The 24,195-nt window shown below is 41.5% G+C and overlaps 2 protein-coding genes across 6 annotated transcripts in view; both read left to right on the top strand.

The window, feature by feature from the left end:
* Positions 1-21,898, top strand: part of LOC102391712 (zinc finger protein 677) — a 25,865-nt gene extending 3,967 nt beyond the window's left edge. The window contains exons 4-7 of one of the 3 annotated variants that reach the window (XM_044931555.2): positions 2,378-2,531; positions 14,235-14,322; positions 15,971-16,097; positions 21,858-21,898. In XM_044931555.2, coding sequence (XP_044787490.2) covers positions 2,378-2,531; positions 14,235-14,322; positions 15,971-15,980 — 252 coding nt within the window. In that variant the 3' untranslated portion in view covers positions 15,981-16,097; positions 21,858-21,898. Of the gene's footprint in view, positions 1-2,377; positions 2,532-4,335; positions 9,669-14,234; positions 14,323-15,970; positions 16,098-20,434; positions 20,545-21,857 lie in introns of those variants that run through there. The other 2 variants (XM_044931556.2, XM_045163341.1) reach the window with 2 other exon arrangements.
* LOC102392263 (zinc finger protein 160) lies at positions 12,514-24,195 on the top strand. Of its 3 annotated transcripts, XM_006049377.4 has the most exons (4): positions 12,514-12,567; positions 14,235-14,322; positions 15,971-16,097; positions 21,858-24,195. In XM_006049377.4, exons 2-4 carry the CDS (start codon positions 14,308-14,310, stop codon positions 23,894-23,896), a joined length of 2,181 nt encoding a protein of 726 aa, XP_006049439.3. In that variant the 5' UTR covers positions 12,514-12,567; positions 14,235-14,307; the 3' UTR covers positions 23,897-24,195. The 3 variants fall into 3 exon arrangements, with proteins under 3 accessions (XP_006049439.3, XP_045019257.1, XP_045019258.1); XM_045163322.1 differs by lacking the exons at positions 12,514-12,567; positions 15,971-16,097 and having other exon boundaries at positions 14,252-14,322; XM_045163323.1 differs by lacking the exons at positions 12,514-12,567; positions 14,235-14,322; positions 15,971-16,097 and adding an exon at positions 17,813-17,908.

Here is a 24,195-nt window from a genome sequence, read left to right as displayed (position 1 = left end):
CAGAGAACCCTTCTGCAAGCCCTTTCAGCTCCATGTAAACCAGGGTCAAAGAGACTACATATGATAAGTGATGTTCCAATGCTCACAATACCTGAAGTCTGAAAGGAAGACTTATATGGGGAAACATGCTTTTGAAGGCATTTGAAGTTGAGTGAATCATTGTGTTTCTGACTCTAAAATATCAGTACTTTAAAATGGGAAGTTCCAAAATGGAAACAGGATGTAGAAGAGGGTGTTTTAGTACATGTGCTGTGCTAAGTTGCTTCAGTTGTGTCCGACTCTTTGCGATCCCATGGACTGTAGCTGCCAGGCTCCTCTGTCCATGTCCTCCAGGCAAAAATACCAGAGTGGGTTGCCATTTCCTTCTCCAGGGGATCTTCCCAATCCAGGGATTGAACCCGAGTCTCTTATGTCTCCTGCATTGGCAGGTGGATTCTTTACCACTAGTGCCACCTGGGAAGTCATGTTTTAGTACATAATTAGTTGTAAAAAATGGAATTAACTTAATTGCCTAACAGGAAAAGCTCTCTATATAATTCATACCACATTCATGGCTGAAAGACCCAGGTATTCCAGTAGGGACTCTCATGTAGCAGGTGTTTTCGATTAAAATGGTTATAATTCAGCCAAGACATAGGAGCAGAACTTTCTGCCATCAGAAAGCCTGGAGCCATGATCTGATTCTACCATTATAGTTGTTCAGTGTTGTATATTGCTAAAAAAAGAATGCTAACCATCATCTGAGCCTTCAGCAAGTTATAGTCATAACATCAGACATCACAGATCACCATAACAAATAGTGTTATTTTTTTTTGTATTAAACATCTCATGTATATACACTTATGATTCAACTCCACATAGTGATGCAGATTAGAGGCTTAAGTAAAATATCCCTTTCTCTGTCACATCTTCCAGCATCACTTAATGTCTCCATCAGGAACAACTCTTTGTTCTCAACCCAAATCTTAATAAAAATGCATCTTATATTGTAATGTGATTTTAGAAAATATTTTTCGGTAAATGTTTTCTTATGGTATTTATTGTGCAAGTTTAAATTTTCACAAGCCATACATGTTGGAGTTATTTTCACTTTAGTAAACATAGAGGTGATTTTCCTTTTTACATCCTCATTGGATCATTCTCTTCATGAAGACACAAGGGTTTCACATTTGTGACTGTTACAAAAGATTTCACAGTGGCTGCTTTTGAGCAGGCCAGCTTCAGTACAGATGCCTAAGGATTTCTCCAGATTGAGCAGCTTAAGCATGTTATTGTTGTTGTAGTTGTTTAGTCACTAAGTTGTGTTCAACTCTTTTGCGATTCTGTGGACTGTAGCCTGCCAGGCTTCTCTGTCCATGGGATTCTCCAGGCAAGAATACTGGAGCAGGTTGCCATTTCTTTCACCAGAGCTTAAGCATGATTACTGCGTTAATGATGGTGTTTGTAAAGAGGAACAGAATTTGCAAGTTCTAAGTAAAGATTTTAAATCAAGCATCTTAAACATCCTTAGAGAGCTACGGGAAGCCACAAAGAACTAAAGGAAAGTGGGAGAACTGTGTTTAAACAAATAAAAAATATTAAAGGGTCTTCCTTGGTGGTCCAGTGGTTAAGACTCTGCACTTCCCTGTAGGGGGCACAGGTTCAATCTCTGGTTGGGGAACTAAAATTTAAGATCCCACATGCCACAAGGTGCAGGCAAAAAAAAAAAGGTTGAAAATAGGTATTTGCACATATACTTGTACATGAAAGTTCCAGCAGAACTGTTAAAATTAGGAAAGAAGTGGTAACAAACTAAATGGCCATCGGGATGAGTGGATATATAAAATGTGTTGTAGTCATAGAATTAAATTATTATTCAGCCCTGAAAAAGGAATACTTTAGGAATGTAGTACTGATGCCATATCATGGATAAATTGAAAAAACCATTGTAAGTGGAAGAAGCCACACAGAAAAGCTCACATTTCGTACCATTGCATTTATATGAAAATATCACAAGTAGGTAAATGCATAATGACAGTAAGCATTATGGTATACAGGGTTGGGGGGCAAAGAGGAACGGGAAGAGATTGTTAAATGGGTAAATTTCCTTTAACAATGATAAGATGTTTTTGAACTAAATAGGCAAGTGTTTGTTCAACATTGTGAGGGTACTAAATGCCACTCACTGAATGGTACCTTACAATAGCTACCTTTATGTTACATGAATTTCACCTCAGTTTAAAAAAATTTGAGAAAAGTAACTTGCTCAAAATTATCTTACAAATCGGTCAGGACATTCGCTCCAGCCAAGTCAATCCTTACACCTGTTTGTTTCTGTAATTTTGTCAGACTCAGAGCTTGCTCCTTGTCCACTTGGTCAAATGTGCTTTCCTTTCAGGGACTATTTACATTCAAGGATGTGGCCATTGAATTTTCTCAGGAGGAGTGGAAATGCCTGGCCCCTTCTCAGAGGGCCCTCTACAGGGACGTGATGCTGGAGACCTACAGGAACCTGGTCTCCCTGGGTGATGATAACTTCTCTCCGGAAGTTGGTAACTAGTTCTATGTATCTTTTGAGTTTTCCCTTCTGAGTCTCAAACTTGGAATCCCCTGGCATGCTTGTTAAAGTTTCAAATCCCTGTTCTTAAGAGAGTGATTGAAGCTGTTTGGATTCAGAATGAAAAGGCTTCATGACATGGCTTATCACTCTATAACTTCTCATTTTGTCAGAAGTTGGGCATTCATGCTTGATCAATGGTGGTTGCAGAATATTAGTAGTCAGAAAGCGTTACAGCACATTTTTTAAAAAATCTCATTCTGTGCTTCCACCCTTGTGTTTTTGATTCAGTAGTTCTTAAAAGTTAATTAGATAATTTGCACAGCATGCTGTGGTGTGCTTAGTGGCTCAGTTGTGTCTGACTCTTTGCGACCCCATGGGATTTTCCAGGCAAGAATACTGAAGTGGGTTGCTATCCCTTTCAGGGGATCTCCCCAACCCAGGGATCAAATCCAGGTCTCCCACATTGCAGGCAGATTCTTTACTGTCTGAGCCACCAGGGAAGCCCATGAATACCGGAGTTGGTAGCCTATCCCTTCTGCAGTGGATTTTCCTGACCCTACTTAATCTAAAACTTCAGGAGGCAGTCAGTTGACTAATTTTTATGATGCATTTCTAGACCCATCTATAATTTTCTTTCTTAGCTGAACAAAGAGCTGGGCATGTGTTCTGTAATAGCCTAGCATGTCATGTCCCATTTTACTTTATGAATTGAAATCTCTTATAAGCTGAAAGTTATCTTCATCTTAGAGCAAGGGAAAGAGCCCTGGACTTTGGAAGGCAAAGTGAAAATCGGGGAAAATCAGACAAGTATGAATAGATTGAGATGTGAATACAGATAGGAGCTCAAGTGGGCACAGAGTAAACTGCTGCATTAAATATTGCTTGGGAAATTCTCCTTAAGTGGGAATTATCTGTAGAAAAATAACAGTTTGTTTCTTAGCGGATCTCAAAGGAGATCCATCCCATACACTCAAACTTGTCACTCTTTTGTTCAAATATATAAAAGTTTAAACTCCATTCCACCGTGATGCTGTGGCTCATTCAGAGCTGAGGAAGGGCTTTGTTGTGACCTACAACATTCTGTTTTCTATTTTATAATGGGACACTGCTGACCATTTTGATGCTTTAGTTGGAGAGGGACTGAGATGGCTCTCTCAAGAGTCATCTTTCCCCTTGATCTCTCTTGGTTTTCAATTAATACATATCAAGTTCTCTGTTGTCCTGACCTTAGGACTGTTTTGTTTGTTCCCTTTCACATTTTATATCCTTGAGAGAACTTCTCAGAAGATAGACAAACTTCAGTAATTCTCAAAATATATTTCACTTTTCCTATAATATATTCCTTCTGGAATATATATTCTTTCTTCTGTTTTTATGGAAGACCCTTTAGAATGCCAGAAACTGTTATTTGGCATAATTGTGGTTATTTATTAACTTAACCTGCTAGATTTATCATGGGTTGCATGCATGCATGCCTGCTAAGTTGCATCAGTTGTGTCTGACTCTTTGCAACTTTATGAACTGTAGCCCACCGGGCTCCTCTGCCCATGGGGTTCTCCAGGCACGCATACTGGAGTGAGTTGCCAAGCCCTTCTCCAGGGGATCTTCCTGACCCAGTAATCAAACCCACATCACTTATGTCTCCTGCATTGGCGTGTGGGTTCTTTACCACTAGCGCCACCTGGGAAACCCATTGTGATATATAGACTTTTTAAAATATTTTTTTTCTTATATCGCCACATGCTATTAAACACATTTTTTGTATAATTATGTAATTCAATATATTTATTTTCCAGATTATCTTATAGGAATCCTTTCTGCTGGATTTGCAATTAACAAATTATCACCAAGAGAGAACATTAATTTAGTAGAATTATATGGAAATGAAAACCATGGCATCAAGGATTTTGACCTCAAGGAAGTCTGTGAAAATATGCAGAAGAGTGAGAGTGAGTGGGGATATGATGCAAGAAATGACAAAAAAGTGCTTTTGACCCATAACAAAAATCTCAGTCAGAGAGATCAGGATAATAAATCCTTAATTAATTTTCCTCAGAGTGTTTCTGTAAGAAGTAATACATATGAATATTTCATGCATGACAAGCCATTCATAAGAAGTTGGTTAACAGTGAAAAATAACATGAGCATTGATGGAAGCAAAGATATAAAGTATTTGGACAGTAGAACTGGAGCAAGGCTGCAGGCGCAGGTGGCTGAACTGCAGAGATTTCCAACTGAGGAGAAAATGTATAGAGGCCCTCAAGTTGAGAAGTCAGTTAACAGTGGTTCCTCAGTTTCCCCACTTCATAGAATTCCTCCTACTGTGGAACCTACTGTGTTACCCACACAACACAGGAGAACACACACTGAAGAAAAATCTTACAACTGTAATGACTGTGGGAAGGCTTTTAGCAAAAGCTCAAACCTCAGAAATCACAAGAGAATCCATTCTGGACAGAAACCTTACAAATGTAATGTGTGTGGCAAAGCCTTTAACCAGGGTTCTAATCTCACTACACATCAGAGAGTGCACACAGGAGAGAAACCATATAAATGTGATGTCTGTGGCAAGGTCTTTAGTAGAAACTCACACCTTGAAAATCATCAGAGGATGCACACTGGAGAGAAACCTTACACATGTAGTGAATGTGGTAAGGCCTTTATCCAGCATTCACTCCTTTGGAGTCATGAGAAAATGCACAGTGGTGAGAAACCTTACAAATGTAATGAATGTGGCAAAGCATTTGCCGAGCGGTCAAGCCTTAACAAACACAAGAAAATCCATACCGGAGAGAAACCATACAAGTGTACTGTGTGTGGCAAAGCCTTTACCATGAGATCAAATCTTACTCAGCACGAGACAATCCATACTGGAGAGAAACCTTACAAATGTAGTGAGTGTGGCAGAGCTTTTACCCAATTGTCACGCCTTACTCGACATCAGAAAATGCACACTGGAGAGAAACCACACAAGTGTAATGTGTGTGGTAAGGCCTTTATTGAACTTTCACAACTTTGGGGTCATGAGAGAATTCATACTGGAGAGAAACCACACAAATGTAATGTGTGTGGCAAAAGGTTTACCCAGCGTTCAAGCCTTATGGCACATCAGAGAATTCATACAGGAGAAAAATCTTATAAATGTAAAGACTGTGATAAGGCCTTTATCCAACGTTCCCAACTTTGGGGTCATGAGAGAACTCACACTGGAGAGAAACCTTACAAATGTAATGAGTGTGGCAAAGCTTTCACAATGCGTTCATACCTTACTCAACATAAAACCATCCATACTGGAGAGAAACCTTACAAATGTCATGAATGTGGCAAAGCTTATACCCAATTTGCAAGCCTTACTAGGCATCAAAAAAGGCATACTGAAAACAGACATAAATCCAACACATGTGGCACTGCTTTTATTCAGAACTTGAGCTTTGGGGATCATCCAACAATTCATAGTAGAAAGAAACCTTAAAATGTAATGCCTGACACAAAACTTGTGCAAGTATTCAAGCCCTACTCAGGTTGAGAGACTCCATCATGGAGGAGGAGACTTACAGATGGCCAAAAGGTACATGATACAGTGCACAGCATCACTAATCATCGGGGAAATTCAAGTCAAAACCACAATGAGATACCACCTCACACCTGTCAGAATGGGCTGGCATCGAAAGGACAAGTCACAGTGTTGGTGAAGATGAGGAGAAAAGGGAACCCTCAAGCACTTTTGGTAGGATTGTAAATTGGTAGCTACTATGGCAAACTATGGCCACTCCTCAAAAAATTAAAAATAGAGCTGCCATATAATCTGGCAATTGCACATCTGGGCATTTACCTAGAGAAAACAAAAATGCTCATTCAAAATATATATGCACTTTGTCATTCATTGTACCATTATTTATAATAGCCAAGGTAAGGGACTTACCTGGTAGTCTAGTGGCTTAGAATCCGCAATTCCATTGCAGGAGGTATGGGTTCAATTCCTGGTCAGGGAGGTAATCCCACATGCCTTGAGGCCAAAAGAACAAAACATAAAACAGAACATTGTGACAAATTCAATAAAGACTTTAAAAATGTTCCACATTAAAAAAAAATGTTTTTTAAAGTAGCCAAGGTAAGAAACCTACCAAAAGTCCACCAGTAGATGAATCAATAAAGAAAATAGATAAAGGGAAAAAAATATATATACATATACACACACATCCACATATATACACATATATAGTGGAATATTAGTTGTGAAGAAAAACCAAAATCTTAACATTTCCAGTAACATACACAATTCTAGAGGGTATTTGACTGGGTGCAATAAGTCAGAGAATGACACAGCACGTAATTTCACTTATATGTGGAATTTAGAAAACAAAAGGAAAATAGTCTCATACATAGAACAAATAGACAGTTGCCAGAAGGGCAGGTGTGTGTGAAGTGAAATAAAGTGAAAAAGTGAAAGTAAAAGTCGCTCAGGCGTGTCCAACTTTTTGCAACTCCATGGACTGTAGCACACCAGGCTCCTCCATCTGTGGAGGAGCAAGGATACTGGAATGGGTTGCCATTTCCTTTTTCAGGGGATCTTCCCAACCCAGGGTTGGAACCCCGGCCTCCTGCACTTCAGGCCGACTCTACTGTCTGAGCCACCAGGGAGGCCCTTGTGTGTGAAGTAGGAAAGGTTTAAGAGGTACAGGTCTACAGTTACATAATGAAGTGTAGGGTGTAATATACAAAATAAGGAGTATAGTCAGTGATAATAACTTTGTACTGGGACAGATGGCTACTAGATTTACTGGGGTGATTAGTTCATCCTGTATGCAGTTGATAAAATAGTTATGTGGTACACCTGGAACATAATATTGCATTGTCTACTGCATGTGTGCATGCTAAGTAACTTCAGGGATGGCATATGTGGGAGAAAAAAAATGGAGATGGAACAATGGTCTCCCTGTGTTGAAGGGGAATAGCTACTGTATATATAAAATATTCAAAATTAGTCTCATTTTTGGAAACTGAAGGGACAGTGTTACAGAGGACAGTCATCAAAAGAATCAGTAGTGTATCTGTGAAGGCTGCGGATTTGGCCTCTAGAATTGCATTTTGATACCATTTTGTTTATTAGAATGTATCATACTTCTCATATCCAAATGAATAAAGTAATTTTTTTTTTTACAGTGTTAGTTTCTCAGTCGTGTCTGATTCTTTGTGACCCCATGGACTATAGCCCACCAGGCTCCTCTGTCCATGGGATTTTCCAGGCAAGGCTATTGGAGGGGGTAGCCATTCCCTTCTCCAGGGGACCTTTCCAACCCAGGGATTGAACCCAGGTCTCCTGCAGTGTGAGGCAGATTCTTTACCACCTGAGCCAGTAAGGAAACCCAATCTTCTTTGTAATCCTTAGTGAATCATGTGCCTTCTATTAATGCAAGCATATCCCACTGCATTGGGGGCTTCATAATAATGACCCTTAAGTATACATCATCATGTTCTCTAGGTTGAATGGCATCTGTGACAATTTCTTTTCAAATTAGATTTAAACAACTTAAAGTATTTGAAATAGATATATATTCACAATTTACACTGGAGTTAAAAACTCCATAGTGTAACCCAGATTATTTCTGTAGCTATAATGAAAATACTGTAGCAGTACAATTTCAGACTCAGTCCCCTGAAATCTGCCTCCTTGGTTGTAAATCTACACCGTATGATTATATTCCTACATACATTTGTGTATGTGTGTGCACTTGAAGCTTTACATGAAGTGATGACATATGGTGAACATACAAAAAATACTAGGAGATAAAATTTCAGAAATAAGATAAAATAATCTTGTGTGTGTGTGCTTGGAGTTCATATTTTAATAAAATTTATATTTCAAGGCAAGACAAGAAAGAAACACATTTCTGTTTGCTTGGGCTTCCTCCCTCCCTCCCTAATGTGCAGTGTACCTGTGCGTTACACATAAACCACAGCTCCTCAAAGGTGGGAGTGCCTCCTCGACCATAAAGGTCAACTTTCTTTTTTATTTCTGACACTAGTGATCTAACTTATTAAAAGTGTTCTGGGATCTTCCCTAGTGGTCCAGTGGCTAAGACTTAGAACTCCCAATGCAGGGGGTCTGGGTTTGATCCCTGGTCAGGGAACTAGATCCCCCATGCTGCAACTAAGACCTGGCCAAATAAATATTAGATATTTTTTAAGAGTAGTGTTCTTTCTCAACTCGGTGAAAGGTCATGGTGACTTACTGCTTACTTTGTACATGGTTACCTGGACTGTATGTCCTTGGTGAAGTTTATGAAAAATGATCAACATGTCATATTGATGAACTATCCCTTATCTTGAAAATGTGTATACAACTGTGCCTTCAACTTCTAACAGGCAGAACAGTTCTCAGAGCTTTATGAGAGCCTTCCAAGTTATAATCCTCAGCTTGGCTCAAATAAAATTCCCTTTTTCCTTCTTGATTGTTAATGGAATTTTGTTGACATTTTCTTGTAGTCAGTAGGCTATCAGGGACACCTACTGGAGGACCCTGGAGTCCGTCCTAAACCCATGCTTGGTACCAGCGTGGGTCCTTTGAGCCCTGCCCACTTCTTCAGTGTTTCTTGGGTACTTTAGTGATTTCTCCTGATATTCAGGCATCATTGCTTTAAATGATGTCCTGAGTTTTATTCGAGCTGTTTTTTCTCAGGACTTGGAGTCCTCAGAGGGAGTATGGTTTAACATTCCCTAGGCAGGGGACTTCCCTGGTGGCCCAGTGGTTAATAATCTGCCTTGCAATTCAGGGGATGCAGGTCAGGGAACTAAAATCCCACATGCCATGGAGCAACTAAGCCTGAACACTGCAGCTACTGAGCACGCACGCTCTGGAGCCCATGTGCCACGATGAAAGATCCTGCACGATGCAATGAAAATCCCACATGCCACAACTAAGACCCAATGCAGCCAAATAAATGTTTAAAAAAAAAAAATTCCCTAGGCAGGGAACTTGAGGGAACTTTGTAATGAACTGGGTTGGCTGGTCTTTTTTTTTTTTTAATTTGGCTTAAATTGAAAAGATTATATATGACCTGAACAAACTTTGATAGTAAAATGAGACTGATCCTGGGTTTACTGAAATAAAAGTAGTATATCTCTTTGAGATGTTCATGTTATCTCTGTCACAATGTTTGTCCACAAGAAAATTAATGGTACAAACAAAATAGCATGACAATTTTATCAGAAATGTTCAGAATGTTAGGTTGTATGGTATGGGAGTAAAGAATCGGATGCTGTTACCAAAATGTATGTATAGGGGGTCTGGCTGCTCACCTCTCAAAAGCCAGTAAATGGGCCAGGTTGGGGAAAAGGAAAGTTTCTTTCAGTTGCTGGCAACTGTGGGGGAGGGGTGGTGGACATCTGTTCAAAGGCTAACTCCCCACCCTGGCCCCGACAAGCAGGGCGTGAGAGCTTTTATAGACAGTGTGTGTGGGGCTGGGGGGTGGGGAGCAGATTACATGCAGAAATAGCACAGTCATCAGTCATCTTCATATTGGTTATCAGTGGTGTGACTAGCAGTAGCATCTTGGTTGTTTTAGGTACAGTTAATCTTTAGTTCTGGGGTGCACTTGTTCCCATTTCTTTGTGGTAAATTCTTGGAATTGTGGCAGCTCAAGTCCTGGGTACAGTCTGGCCATCTTGTAGTTAACTTCTCCACCTGGGGTTTTGGTATCTATAGGACAGCTCACAGGATATGGTTCAGAATATTATTTACATCCCTTAAGAAAGAACTAAAGGTCCTTGATTATGCTTAATGGCTACATTATTATTATTTAGTCTCCCTCCTTTGTTTAAGCATTTCTCACTTTTCTGATTAAAATTATTCTTTGACATTCAACAGGCAAAAGGCAGGCAGAAGACATGGTGGGGCGCGGGGCAAGGATCATAGAGTCCAGCTCCGTTTCAATGCCACAAATATAATTTGAGGTTTACCAGATGATAACCCACTGATCTGTAAACCTATGCATTGCAGCAGCTTTCTTCTTTGTAATGATAAAATGCATTCACTCATTCTATCAATGAGGAACAATTCTAATCACTCATGATACAGCAGGGAATCAATGACCATCTTCAAATAGCTTATATTCTGTAAGGGAAGTCAGCAATAATAAAACAGGATGCTGATAAATACAATGAAGGTTTGCATGTATAATGATAGAGTGAGAGTCCTGATTTAAACAGTGTGTTCAGAGAATGCTGTATGATAAGGTGATATTTGAGAAGAATCACTCGTTAATTGAAGAGTGTCATGCAAATGGAGAAAGGCCATTGGGTGGACAAACTAGGAGAAAATTGCCAGGACAGGAACATTTACAATGACTGAGGACTAGTTACAACTGATGTGTGGCTTGGTGGGGTGTGATACTAAGTTTCCACTGGAGACATTTAAAATTTGGGACTTCCAGTTAGATTTTTTTTTTTTCCCCAGGACTTAGAAGCAGCACTATATAAACCAGCTGTGTGTATACTTTTGTATGAACCAAAAAAGGGTTTGGAAACTCTAATCTAAAGTCAGCTGGTCAGAAGCAGAGGTGACAACCTGGACTTTTTACTGGCATCTGAAGTGTATTGTGGGGGGAGTGGAGTGGGGACAGGGGAGTGGCAGATTTGTGGGATGTGTGGGATCTGATGCTATATCGGATAAATGCCGAGGTTGAGTTGAATTGTAGGACACCCAGCTGGTGTCACATGCAATTGCTTGTGGAAAAAACACCCATATATTTGCTGATCAGAAGTGTCAGAAAGTGGAGTGTTCTCTGTCAGTGTGGTAGTAGTTTAAGGGTAAAGGAGACAGAGGGAAGAAACACACAGGTAGGAGGAACTGGACTTTTCCCTCCACAGGAAAAAGGACACAAACAGGCTATCAGCATAAAATTCAGGTTAACTGAAGTCAGAATGACTTGCCTACTTATCAATATGTGAAAAATTCTTTGATCAGTCCTGTCGCTATAAGTCTCTGGAACAGAGCACAATGCCAAGTTGGCCTCCTGCGAGAACGGGGAATAGAAGCCAAAATGCTGTTCTGTAGAATGTCAGTGTAAAATAGCTACTTCTACGCATGCAGAGCTTGTATTTCACATTCTAGTTTGTATGGAACAACTGCAGACTGCTTAAATTAAATCCAACCGCAGGAAATGTTTCCGGATCTAACCACCACCACATACAGATCCTTCTTCGAGATCCCAGACCGCTGAATTGCTTCAGTCTCACAGGAGTGGGTGCAACCTACTGACTGGCACAAACAAGCTTTTGACTTAAGCCATTTTCATTGTAAGAGGAAAACATCTTCAGTTCAGTTCAGTGGCTTAGTCATGTCCGACTCTTGGCGACCCCATGGACTGCAGCACGCCAGACCTCCCTGTCCATTACCAACTCCCTGAGTTTACTCAAACTCATGTCCATTGAGTTGGTGATGCCATCCACCATCTCACCCTCTGTCGCCTCCTTCTCCTTCCGCCTTCAATTTTTCCCAGCATCAGGGTCTTTTCCAATGAGTCAGGTCTTCACATTAGGTGGTCTAAGTATTGGAGTTGCAGCTTCAGCCTCAGTCCTTCCAATGAATATTCAGGAGTGATTTCCTTTAGATGGAGAGACAGTAACTTAATCTCTTAGCAGGGAGCAACGATGCATCAAGAGACGCAAAAGATTCTCAAACATTTCTAACCCAGAGAGCTACGCCTTCGCAGCGACGCGGAGGAACGCGCAGGCCCCGCCCCTTCCCCGCCTTCTCGCCCGCCCCGCGCGGACCTGAGTCCCACGCCCCGCCCCTCTCCGGCCGCGCTCCGCCCTGGCTCCGCCCCCGCCGCCGTGCCTCCGAGTCCGCGCGTGCGCAGCTGGCAACGGACCCGGAAGCGAAGATCGCGGAGCGGAGGTCATATTGCGGCACATTGTTTCTTGTTTTTCGTGCAAATTTGCGCTTCATAGCCGCGCGCCCAACCCTTCTTCAGGGTGTGGGAGTCACTAGGGACCTGAAAATCACCGCACCTACTCCTCCGTGCTCCGTAAGTCCAGACGTCGCCGTCACAGGGGGCGTTTCCCTCTGCGTTTCAAATCTCTCAGGCTAGTTCGGTGCCTTGGCTTTTTTTTTCCCCCCTTTGGTTTTCTTCTTCGCTCTATGTTCCTGCTTAAAATCCGTTACTGATCGCCGCCCCCGATGACCCGCGTAAAGCCCTCTTCCCCGACATGAATTCGCTCTCACCTCCTCCTCCCCTTCCTCGTCCCCCATAACCTCGCCCTAGAGGCCGCGCCGGCCCCCGCTCCCGGAGAGGCCGCGCCCGTCCTCTCCCCGGTCCTGGGGTTCTGGGGAGCCCTCGCGGCTCCTGAGACCCCCTCCCTCCCAGCCCCTCTGTCCTCGCGTCCGGCCGGTCCTTCTGCCGCACAGGCCTCTTCATAGTGACGTTTCCCCGTCCGCGTGTGGGGGGAGATGACATGGTCACCCCCGTGACACCCAGCTTTCTCGCTGGAAAATGCTGTCTTCCGCTAGGCGAGCATCTTATTCGGTCGACATCCCTGTAAATATGTGGGCGAGGGGGATCAGGAGAAGCCAAGACAGAGCGGTTCACAAAGTAGGAAAACTAAGGTGGAAATAAGAATGAGTGAGGACAGATGGCCTTGTAGAGGACGGGTGAGGGCCTGTTTCAATGAGTACTTGGTAAGGATGTCAGTGATTTTTTTTAGCAGTTGAAGCCTAGTTTAACTGCTAGGTTTAATATAGTCTAATATTCCGTTGTCTTCCATTTTATGCGATCTGTTAAAATAGTGAGGTACTAAGTGGATGTTCCCCTCAGGTCTTTCTTCTGTGTTCTCTGCCGGTGATACAGAATGGGCTGATTGACCTCAAACCTGCCAACAGAGCCCCTCTATTCTTGATGAGCACATTCTCGCAGAGCTTATTTCCAAGCTAACCCCTTCATTATTTTCCCAGAAGGGTCAGCTTCTTGGTCTCCATTCCTGGACACCCAGAGTCCTTGGATTTGCAGCTTCTGTGCGTTTCTCTTACAGTGCCGGTGCCCCGAGGTCTCTGTGCCTTTCAGCTCTGTTTGTTCATGCCTGCATGGAGGAGAGGAGGAAAAATGGAGAAAATGGAGGGGAGCCTGTCGGGGTCTGCAGGAGAGTTGTGGGAGCAAGTGTGGGCCTCTGGATGAGCCCAGTGAATTTTGTGTGTGTGTGTGTGTGTGTGTGTGTGTGTCCCAGGCATAGTTGTAGGATCATGGGGTGTACGGAACTGTTGGCAAAGGATGTTGCTGTTCTGGCTGGAGCATCTGCAAGTGGGTTTATGGATGGTATGGGCTGCGTGAAATGGTGTGGGTACCATAGCATCTTAGCTCAGGTTTCCTGGGACACACAGATGCTGAGGCTGAGATGTGCATGCATGGGTTGAATTGAGTAACATGATCTCACCTGTGGAAGAATGAAGGCAGTGGATTTGGCAGAGGGAAATGTATTCCTGTGACGTTGTTAAAACAGGTTCTGGGCTTAGCCCGTGGGAGCGCTGTGTGCAGGAAGATGGGTGTGTTAGTCCTGGCGGGTGCCTACACGCACCTCTTGTGACAGTGGGCAGCAGAGGACTGTCTCTTCCATATGGTGAGGTCTTCCCTGTGTGTGTGGTTGTGGCACAGGAAAGGGGATGTTGATTCTAAGCCTTAAACAGCCTGTTTTCAACTTTCAGGATTGACCTCGAAAGATTCACCTCTGAGGAAGAAATCCAGAGGAGGCAGAAGAGGAAAGAAAAGAGGTCAAGAATGGCTCTTTCTCAGGTGAAGTCAGATTTTCAGTTAATTGTTTTGTCGGTCCTTCCAAAATGCCCTGCTTCAGAATTACTAGTCTTCTCTGATGGTTAAGTATGTTCTTGCTCAATAAAAGTTTTTTTTTTTTTTTTTTCAATTTTTATTTCAAAAACTTTTCAACCCTGGTGGCTCAGACGGTAAAGCAACTGTCTACAATATAGGAGACCTGGGTTTGAGCCCTGGGTCGGGAAGATCCCCTGGAGAAGGAAATGGCAATCCACTCCAGTACTATTGCCTGGAAAATCCCATGGACAGAGGAGCCTGGTAGGCTACAGTCTATGGGGTTGCAAAGAGTCAGACAGGACTGAGCAACTTCACTTTCACAATGGTGGTTTAGTCGCCAAGTCATGTCTGACTCTTGCACTCTTGCAACCCCATTGACTAGCCTGCCAGGCTCCTCTGTCTATGGGATTCTCTAGGCAAAACTACTGGAGTGGGTAGCCATTTCCTTCTCCAGGGGATCTTCCCAACCCAGGGATCGAACCCGGGTCTCCTGCATTGCAGGCAGATTCTTTACCAACTAAGCTATGAGGGAAGGCCCTGTATACCACTAATATCCTTTCCAGTTTTGAATCAATATTTTATTAGTGGAATAAACAAAATCTGGCTTTTGTTAATAGTTACTTATCTGGATTTAAATGGATAAAATTATATTTGCATTTTGAGTTATATGTATTTTACAGAGATTGAAGTATTATATATTTGTTCATGCTTGTACTGGTTCTTTGCTAACCTACTGAAGAATAATGTTGACAAACTAAATTATGTAAGATTAGAACATTTTCCTTGTCCCAGAGATGCTGAACTACATTAAGTAAAAATGATAATTTAAAAACTTACCCAAAATACGTTGAAACAGCTACTCTTATTTAGTGAATTGGATATTTACATGTGTGTGTACATGCATGCATGTGCAAGTTCTTGGCTTATATAAAAGACATCATTTTATAGTAAGTTTTTTATTTTTTAGCAATTGAGATTATATCTTAATTTTTTTACACTGTCACATTAATAATTTAAATAGGAGTAAAAATGTAAACATATGTGGATGTGTACACACATTATGCATTTGCACATGTTCACTTGTACTCGTTTCAGCTTTCTCAGGGAACCCTCTATGTTACTACATGTAGTAACTGTCAATACACTTAAAGCATTAAGAGTAATGCTTAGCACATAGGAAGTATCGAAACGTTTTTCATCATTTCTCTTGTTATCCTCATCTCAATGTTAAGATCCTGATCTTTTTGTAAAGCTACTGTGGACTTGTTCGTCTCTCAGGACACCACTCACTAGCTCATCTGCATATTGAATCCCACTCAGTGTGTACAACAGAATATCTGACTCTCCTGTGTAGCCAACCTGTGTTTCATTTTTGCTTGTATATTTCATGTATCATCCACAGAAATCAGTCATCCACACTGATTTGGAGGATATCATATTCTCTTACAGAAGCAAAGAAATTAAAATTCAAGGCACATAACTTGCTCAAAATGCCTGTACTGGAATCTGTCAAAACCCATTCTCCAACCCAATTGATCCTCTCTCTTCTTCTCATTTTGTGTGAAGATAAGAACTCTCCTCGTAGTCCCTCAGTGAGATATATTTTTTATTTCAGGGACATTTGACCTTTAAGGATGTGGCCATCGAATTCTCTCAGGAGGAGTGGGAATGCCTGCACCCTGCTCAGAGGGCCCTGTATAGGGACGTGATGCTGGAGACCTACAGGAACCTGCTCTCTGTGGGTGAGGATCACTTTCCTCTAGAAGTTGGGATCTGCCCTGGGGTATCTCTGCATTTTCCCTCTGTGCCTCTTGGGAGCCCCTCTTTTGCTTGACTGAGCTCGAAGCCTTGTTGACTCAGACATGCAAAGCTTCGTGATTGGCATCAGGAGTTGAACCGTTTCTTCAGAAATATGCACATTTCATGATACACTAGGAGTTGTTCCAGAGCTTAAGTATTTAAAAAGTGTAATGGCAAACTTGTAAAATACCGAATTCCCTGTTTTCTCTCCCTCTGCTTTTGATTCAGTAGTTCTAGGAAGAGAGCTTGAGACCTGCATATTAGGCTGTTCCCTCCGCATTCAGAAGGAGGCAGTAGATGAATGTGTGAAGTATTTTCCCAGACCTCCCCCTTGTAATGTCCTCACTGCTCGTGAGGAGCTGGGAGTTCTTTTCTTTTCTTCTAAATTATTTATTTATTTTTGGCTGCACTAGGTCTTCACTGCTTTGCTCCGGCTTTCTCTAGTTGTCACGAGCAGGGGCTACTCTTCTTGTGCTGTGCAGGTTTCTCATTGAAATGGCTTCTCTCCCTCTCTTTTTTCCCCTCTTAAGGGGAAGTTTATTTCCCAGTCAGAAAAGAAGAATCAGGGACAGGACCCTGTGCATTCTAGGCCCGGGCCTGACCGACGAAGGGTGGGGTAGGGTGGGGTGCGGGCAGAGGGGACGGCTCCAGCTGTGCAAGCTTGGTCCCATGGTTGTCCTGGGTGGTCCAGGGAGGGCCTGCTGGGGATTGGTGGCACCAAGCATGGGGGCAGAGGCGGCAGGCCAGCGGGCCCAGAGGACAGCACATATGGAGGCAATAAATACTGACAGGCCAGGGCACACGACCCCAGGCCGGCAGGCCAGGAGGGACAGGTAAGGCTCGGCCACTGGCTTTGTCTGCCAAGAGCTCTCTTGGGGGCCGTGGGCTCTAGGCACTGCCCACTGGGACAGAGAAGCCAGAGGCGTGAGGACACCCAGCCTCCCAGATGGGAAGGAGGCTGCTTTGAGTCTTGACAGTTTGGCTTTCCCAAGCCCCGAAGCCATCCCTGCGGGCCTGGGCAGACTGGGGACCAGCACATCCCCAGAAAGAAATGGCTTCTCTTATTGCAAAGCACAAGCTCTAGGGCAAGTGGGCTTCAGTAGTGGCGGCTCATGGGCTCTAGATCTCGGGTTCGATAGTTGTGGCGCAAGGGCGCAGTTGCTCCAAGGAATGTAGGATCTTCCTGGACCAGGGATTCAACCTGTGTCCCCTGCATCGGCAGGCAGATTCTTATTCACTGCACCACCCAGGGAAGGCTGTTCTTATCTTTTTGTTAAGTATGAATTTCTGTTTCTGAACGTTATCTCCATCTTAGAGCAAGGGAAAGAACTCTAGATTCTAGAGAATGAAGTGAAAATAGAAAAAAAAAAAAGTAAACAAATGGGAATGTATCAAAGTTGCCAACACAGGTCAGAGCTCAGAAGGGCAGTGAGGAAACCGCACCATTAATAGTGTTTGGGAAACTCTCCCTAAGTGGGAGATGTCTATGGGAAAACAGAAGTTTATTTCTTGTGAATTTTCAGAGAAAATTTTTCTTCTCCCTGACTTGTTCTGTCCTGCAATATGTAAAGTTTATCTTTTCACACTTAGTGGTGCTACAACAGCTCCCACACAGACCAAGGCAAAGTGTTCATCGCCATCTACACTCCGTCACCTGGCTCCTGAGAATTCTTTGCTTCCTTGACTTTGAGGAGAATAGGATAGTCTTTTTCCATTGGTCTCCCTTTCTTGATTCCATCAGATGCATTGCCAGGTGGGTTCTCTTACCACTAGTGCCACCTTAGAAGCCCAGAATTGCCCACAGTATTCTCTCATAATCCTTTTGATTTCTGTAGAATCAGTTGTGATCAGTTGTAATGTTCCCTCTTTCATTTCCAACTTCAGCTATTTGAGTCTTCTGATTTTTTTTCTTTATCTTGCTGAGTGTAAATTTTGTCTTTCTTTTCAAAGAACCAACTTTGAGTTTTGTGGTTGTAGTTTTTTTATTCTCTAATTCCTTTAATCTTTTTCTTCCTTCCTTCTCTAGCTTTGGCTCTATTTTGTTCTTCTGAGATATTTTTTTTTTCCCAATCTTTTCTTCCTTTCTCTCTCTCTCTCTTTTTTTTTTAAATTCTTATTCATGGTCAGCCAGGATTTCTTTTGTGCACTTCTTTGTATTTTCTTTTTTCCCAGATTTATTGACATGTAATCCACATAACATATGTGTTATGTGGACACAGACCATAGCATGAGTTCTGATAGCTCAGCTGGTAAAGAATCCACCTGCAATGCAGGAGACCCCGGTTCGATTCCTGGGTTGGAAAGATCCGCCGGAGAAGGGATAGGCTATCCACTCCAGTATTTTGGGGCTTCCCTTGTGGCTCAGCTGCTAAACACTGTTCCTGTAATGCAGGAGACCTGGGTTTGATCCCTAGGTTGGGAAGATCCCCTGGAGAAGGGAAAAGCTACCCACTCCAGTATTCTGGCCTGGAGATTCCATGGACTATAGTTCATGGTTTTGCAAAGAGTCGGACATGACTGAGTAACTTTCACTTCACTTCAATCCACATAACATGGTATAAATGTAAACTGTACAGTGATGATATGATATATATATATTACTAAATAATTACCAGAGCACACTTAACACATCCATCAAGTCACATAATTACAATTTGTGTTTGTGTGTGTGTGTGTGGTGAGAACATTTAATGTCTACTGTCTAGTCAAGTTTGATTATATAAGACAGTTTTGTTAACAGTAGTCACCATGCTGTATATTAGATCTCCTGAACATATTCACCTTATAACTGAAACTGCCAATATAACTGAAACTGTAATAATATTTCCCTGTATGTAATAATATTCCCCTGTATGTATAATATTCCATTGTGTGTAATAATATTCCATTGTATGTAATGATATTCCCCTGCCCCTGCAATCACTCTTCTACTCTCTTTTTCTAATCATTTGGCTTTTGTTTTTAAGATTCCATATATATGTGATATAAGTGAGGTCATAACTGTATTTGTATTTCTCTCCTGACTTACTTCACTTAGCATAATGCCCTGAAGGTCTGTATCGGTACAGATAGCAGGATTTACTTTTTTTTTTTGGCTGAATAATATTCCATTGTATATGTAACATTTTAAAATTTCTTTACACACTGTTGGACACTTAGCTTTTTTTTATGTCTTCGCTATTGTAAATAATGCTGCAACAACAGAGCAGTGCAAATATCTCTGTAAGAGAGTGCTTTCATTTCCTTTCAGTGTATTCCCAGAAGTGAGACTGCTATATCTTATGGTCGTCCTTCTTTTTTTTTTTTTTTTTTAATATTTTGAGGAATTCTACATACTCTTTTTCTATGGTGGCTGCACCAATTTACATTTCCACCAGTATTGCAGTGAGTTGCCTTTTCTCCATATCTTCACCTCCACTTTCTATCTCTTGACTTTTTTATGATGGCCATTCTACTAGGTGTGAGGTGGTATGTCACTGTAGTTTTGCTTTGCATTTCCTCCTAAGGGCAGCTCTGGGTATTGGGAGGGTTTGAGTTCAGTCTCAGAGCCTGCCAGTTCTTTTCTTCCAAGGTCAGTATTCTAGTCACCCTTGTGCAGTTCTGTGGAAGCCCAGGTGGCACAGTGATAAAAAAATCCACCTGCCAATGCAGGAGAGATGTGGGTTTGAACCCTGGGTTGGGAAGATCCCCTGGAAAAGGAAAATGGTAACCCACTTCAGTTTTTTTCTGGGAAGTCCCATGGACAGAGGAGACTGCCGGGCTATAGTCCATGGCGGCAGTCACAAAGAGTTGGACATGACTGAGCACATATGTACGCATGTTCATACACTGAACAACTTTCTCCCGACAGAAGCTAAATCAGTATGTACAGGGCTGATGACTCAAAAGCCAATTCCAGGAGGGATAGCCAAGTCTGACTGTTAGAGCTCTTATTATCTCCCATGAATTATTTCTTTCTCAGATCCTGGTATTCATTGTAGTATTTTATAATGTGGGCTGCCTGAATAACCAGTTGTGCTCAAGAACATGTTTTCTGATTCTGTAGGTACAGGTTCAGATTGTCTTTCTCTCACTTGCTGTGTACATTGGTGTCAGGTACATAAATCCTGTGAGTCTGCTGTCCTTATTTTTAAAATAGTGGTTGTAGGGTGCTTGGGCTTCAGAAGTTGTAGCTTTTGGACTCTAGAGCTAGGGTTCAGTATTTGTGGTGCATGGGCTTAGTTGCTCCATGGCATGTAGGATTTTCCCAGGGATCAAACTGGTGTCCCTTGAATTGCAGGTGGATTCTTAACCACTGGACCGCCAGGGAAGCTCCTGTGTATGTTTCATTTTCCAATATGTTCTCAACAGTATTGTCTCTGACCTTCGTTAATAAATTCTCAAAGCATATGCAATGTATCACATATGATTTGGGGCCAGTGACCAGGATTACTAAAGGGCAGTGCATAGACAGGGAATTTCTCTATTAGTTGACTGTGATGTAGCTGCAGTCATGAAATTGTAATAGTGACTTCTGACTTCTTTTTCCAGCTTTTTTTAATAATGTTATGTATTTTCCTGACATGATAGTTCATAAGTCAGTGATTTCTATATAACTCCCAGCTCTCATATTGTGTGCTCCTTCTAGAATATAAGTTCTTTATTCTTAAGGGGGAATGTCTAGAGTTCTACAGAGTAAAAATTTTCTGTAATATGGTGACTTATTATCTATGCTGACTTTATCATGGTTTACTGGAATAATTTTCAATTTATATTGTGATTTATAGATGATCTTTCAGCATGCATTATGCAATATATCTGACACACAGCATCTCTTAATATTGTAAAATGCTTTCTCTCAGTGGGTACATGTGGATATATAATGTGTATTAAGATAAATATTTTGTTTTCTTATAAATTGTTTTATTTTCTCAGTTCTACAATGGTTTTGCAATTCTAAACTATAAGTTATTTAGATTATTTATTAGATAAGCTTGTTTTGGATTATTTAGCATTACAATCAGAGAAGGCAACGGCACCCCACTCCAGTCCTCTTGCCTGGAAAATTCCATGGACGGAGGAGCCTGGTAGGCTGCAGTCCATGGGGGAGCTAAGAGTCGGACACGACTGACCGAATTCACTCTGATTTTTCACTTTCATGCATTGGAGAAGGAAATGGCAACTCACTCCAGTATTCTTGCCTGGAGAATCCCAGGGACAGAGGAGCCTAGTGGGCTGCCGTCTATGAGGTCGCACAGAGTCGGACACGACTAAAGCGACTTAGCAGCAGCAGCAGCATTACAATACATTGACTATTCTTTAGTACTTATATATGTATAGTAATTATACATAAAATATGTATAATAGTTTTTTCTCCTCAGTTATGAGACAGCAATATGTTTACTGCCAAAAGGTATGTGATCTTTGAGGTCAAGGTGGAAAATACCCTTTCTTTGAGAGCTAGCGTAAGTTTGCACAATGTGAGTGATTTTGTCATTGAGTGACTAGGCTACCCTAAAATTAACTTGAATTACATGTGATTATTCTTTCTTTAATAAAAGATCCCATTTCTGTAGTTGTGTCTACCTTGAAGGTCATGGTTGGGAAGTTTAGTAACTGTTCAGGATTGGTAATGCCTTTTGTGTAATATCACCTTTTCAACATGAAACATTTATTTACCATCTGTAATTAATAGGATACCTATGGTTCTTTATATCTTGTAGCTGTCTCTCATATACATGTGATCAAGAAATTGAAACCAAAAGCAAACAGTGATACAGGAGTATTCCAGAGAGTGATGTTGGGAAGATATGAAAGTCAGGAAGTCCGAGATTTTTACTTCACGGAAATCCAGGAAAATATGCATGTCTTTGAGTGTCAGTGGACAGATGATGAAGGAAATGACAAAGGAATGCCTGTTAACAATAATGAAAATCTCACTGATGGAAAAAATCAACATGGTAGAAGGGATCCAGGAATCAAACCTATTGAAAATAAGCTTGCATTAAGCTTTCAGGATGAATGGTGTATATTTAAAAGTGAAGAGAAAATTGATGAATTTAATGAAGCTGACAAGAGTAGCAACAGTAGCACCTCATTTTTACCATTGCAGACAATTTCTCCTATTGTCCAAACCAACATTTCTAATCCGTATGGGAATGATTTTATTCACCCTTCAATACTGACACAAGACCAGAAAGCATACAAGGAAAAACCTTATAAATGTAATGAGTGTGACAAAACCTTTCCTTACAGCTCAAACCTCAGCAGACATCAGTTAATCCATACAGGAGAGAAACGTTATAATTGTGATGTATGTGGTAAGGTGTTTAGTCGAAATTCACACCTCGCGTGTCATCAGAGAATTCATACAGGAGAGAAACCTTACAAATGTAAAGAGTGTGGCAAAACCTTTAATCAGTGCTCAAACCTCACTAGACATCAGTTGATCCATACAACAAAGAAAGCCTATGAATGTGATGTCTGTGGCAAGGTCTTCAGTCGAAAATCAGTTCTTGTAAGTCATCAGACAGCGCACTTTGGAGAGAAATCTTACAAATGTAATGAATGTGGCAAAGCCTTTAGGAAGCGCTCAAGCCTTACTCAGCATAAGAGAATCCATACAGGAGAGAAACCTTACAGATGTAATGAGTGTGGGAAGGCCTTTAGGAAGCATTCAAACCTTACTCAACATAAGGTAGTCCATACTGGAGAGAAACCTTACAGATGTAATGAGTGTGGCAAAGCATTTAGTGTTCACTCAGCCCTAAGGAACCATCAGATAATCCATACAGGAGAAAAACCATACAAATGTGATGTCTGTGGCAAGGTCTTCAGTCGAAATTCAATCCTTGCAAGTCATCAGAGGCTGCACACTGGGGAGAAACCTTATAAGTGTAAAGAATGTGGTAAGTCATTTATGCAACGTTCACTCCTTTGGATTCATGAGAAAATCCATACTGGTGAGAAACCTTACAAATGTAATGAATGCGGCAAAGCCTTTCCCGTGCGGTCAATCCTTACTCAACATATGAGAATCCATACTGGGGAGAAACCTTATATATGTACTGAGTGTGGCAAAGCCTTTACGAAACATTCAAATCTTACTCAACATAAGACCACCCACACTGGAGAGAAACCTTACAAATGTGATGAGTGTGACAAAGCTTTTACCCAAGTTTCAAGTCTTAGTAGGCATCAGAGAATGCACAGTGGAAAGAAACCGAGTAAATGCAATGTGTGTGTTAAGCCTTTGATCCAACATTCGCAGCTTTGGGATCTTGAGAGAACTCATACTGGAGAGAAACCTTACAAATATGATGTGTGCTGTAAGGCGTTGGTCCAGCATTCACAACTTTGCAGTCATGGGAAAACTCTCACTGGAGAACTCAAATGCAGTTTATGTGGCAAGGCTTTTATCCAGCATTCAAGCCTTGTGGCACATCAGAGAATTCATACAGGAGAAAGACCTTATAAATGTAATAAATGTGATAAGGCTTTTACCCAAAATTCACAACTTTGGCGTCACGAGAGAACTCATATTGGAGAGAAGCCTTATCAATGTAACGAGTGTGGCAAAGCCTTTACAGATGGTTCACATCTCAATCGACATAAGATCATTCATACTGGCGAGAAACCTTACAAATGTCATGAGTGTGGCAGAGCTTTTACTCAGTTTACAAACCTGGGTAGGCATCAGAAAATACATACTGAAAAGAAACATAAACCTAGTCTATGTGGCAGTGCTTTTATTAAAAGCTGAAGCTTTGGGCATCATTGAAAAATTAATAATAGAAATCTTACAAATATAATGATTGAGATAAAATGTATGTAGGTAGTCAGACCTTAAAATCAGAGACCCCCTCAAGGAGAGAAATCATTTAAAACATACGTATGTGGCAAAGCCTGTAACTGTGCCTAACATTTATTTGGTGGCAGAATGTACATCTTTAAGAAAAACCACACAAAATTTTGGCAAAGTTTAAGCCTTCTGGAATGTAACAAAATTCTTACTAGAGAGAAACTATATAAATATGATGCCTGTGATTAGTGTCAAAAATG

The sequence above is a fragment of the Bubalus bubalis genome, chromosome 18 (genome assembly GCF_019923935.1).
Source record: "Bubalus bubalis isolate 160015118507 breed Murrah chromosome 18, NDDB_SH_1, whole genome shotgun sequence".
NCBI lineage: Eukaryota > Metazoa > Chordata > Mammalia > Artiodactyla > Bovidae > Bubalus > Bubalus bubalis.
This window is presented reverse-complemented; position numbering and strand designations above follow the sequence as displayed.

Bases quoted from the DNA above. Each gene is read 5' to 3' on its own strand.
- LOC102392263 (XM_006049377.4), top strand. The intron at 16,098-21,857 runs GTGAGGATCACT...TATATCTTGTAG, and splicing joins CAGGAACCTGCTCTCTGTGG to CTGTCTCTCATATACATGTG.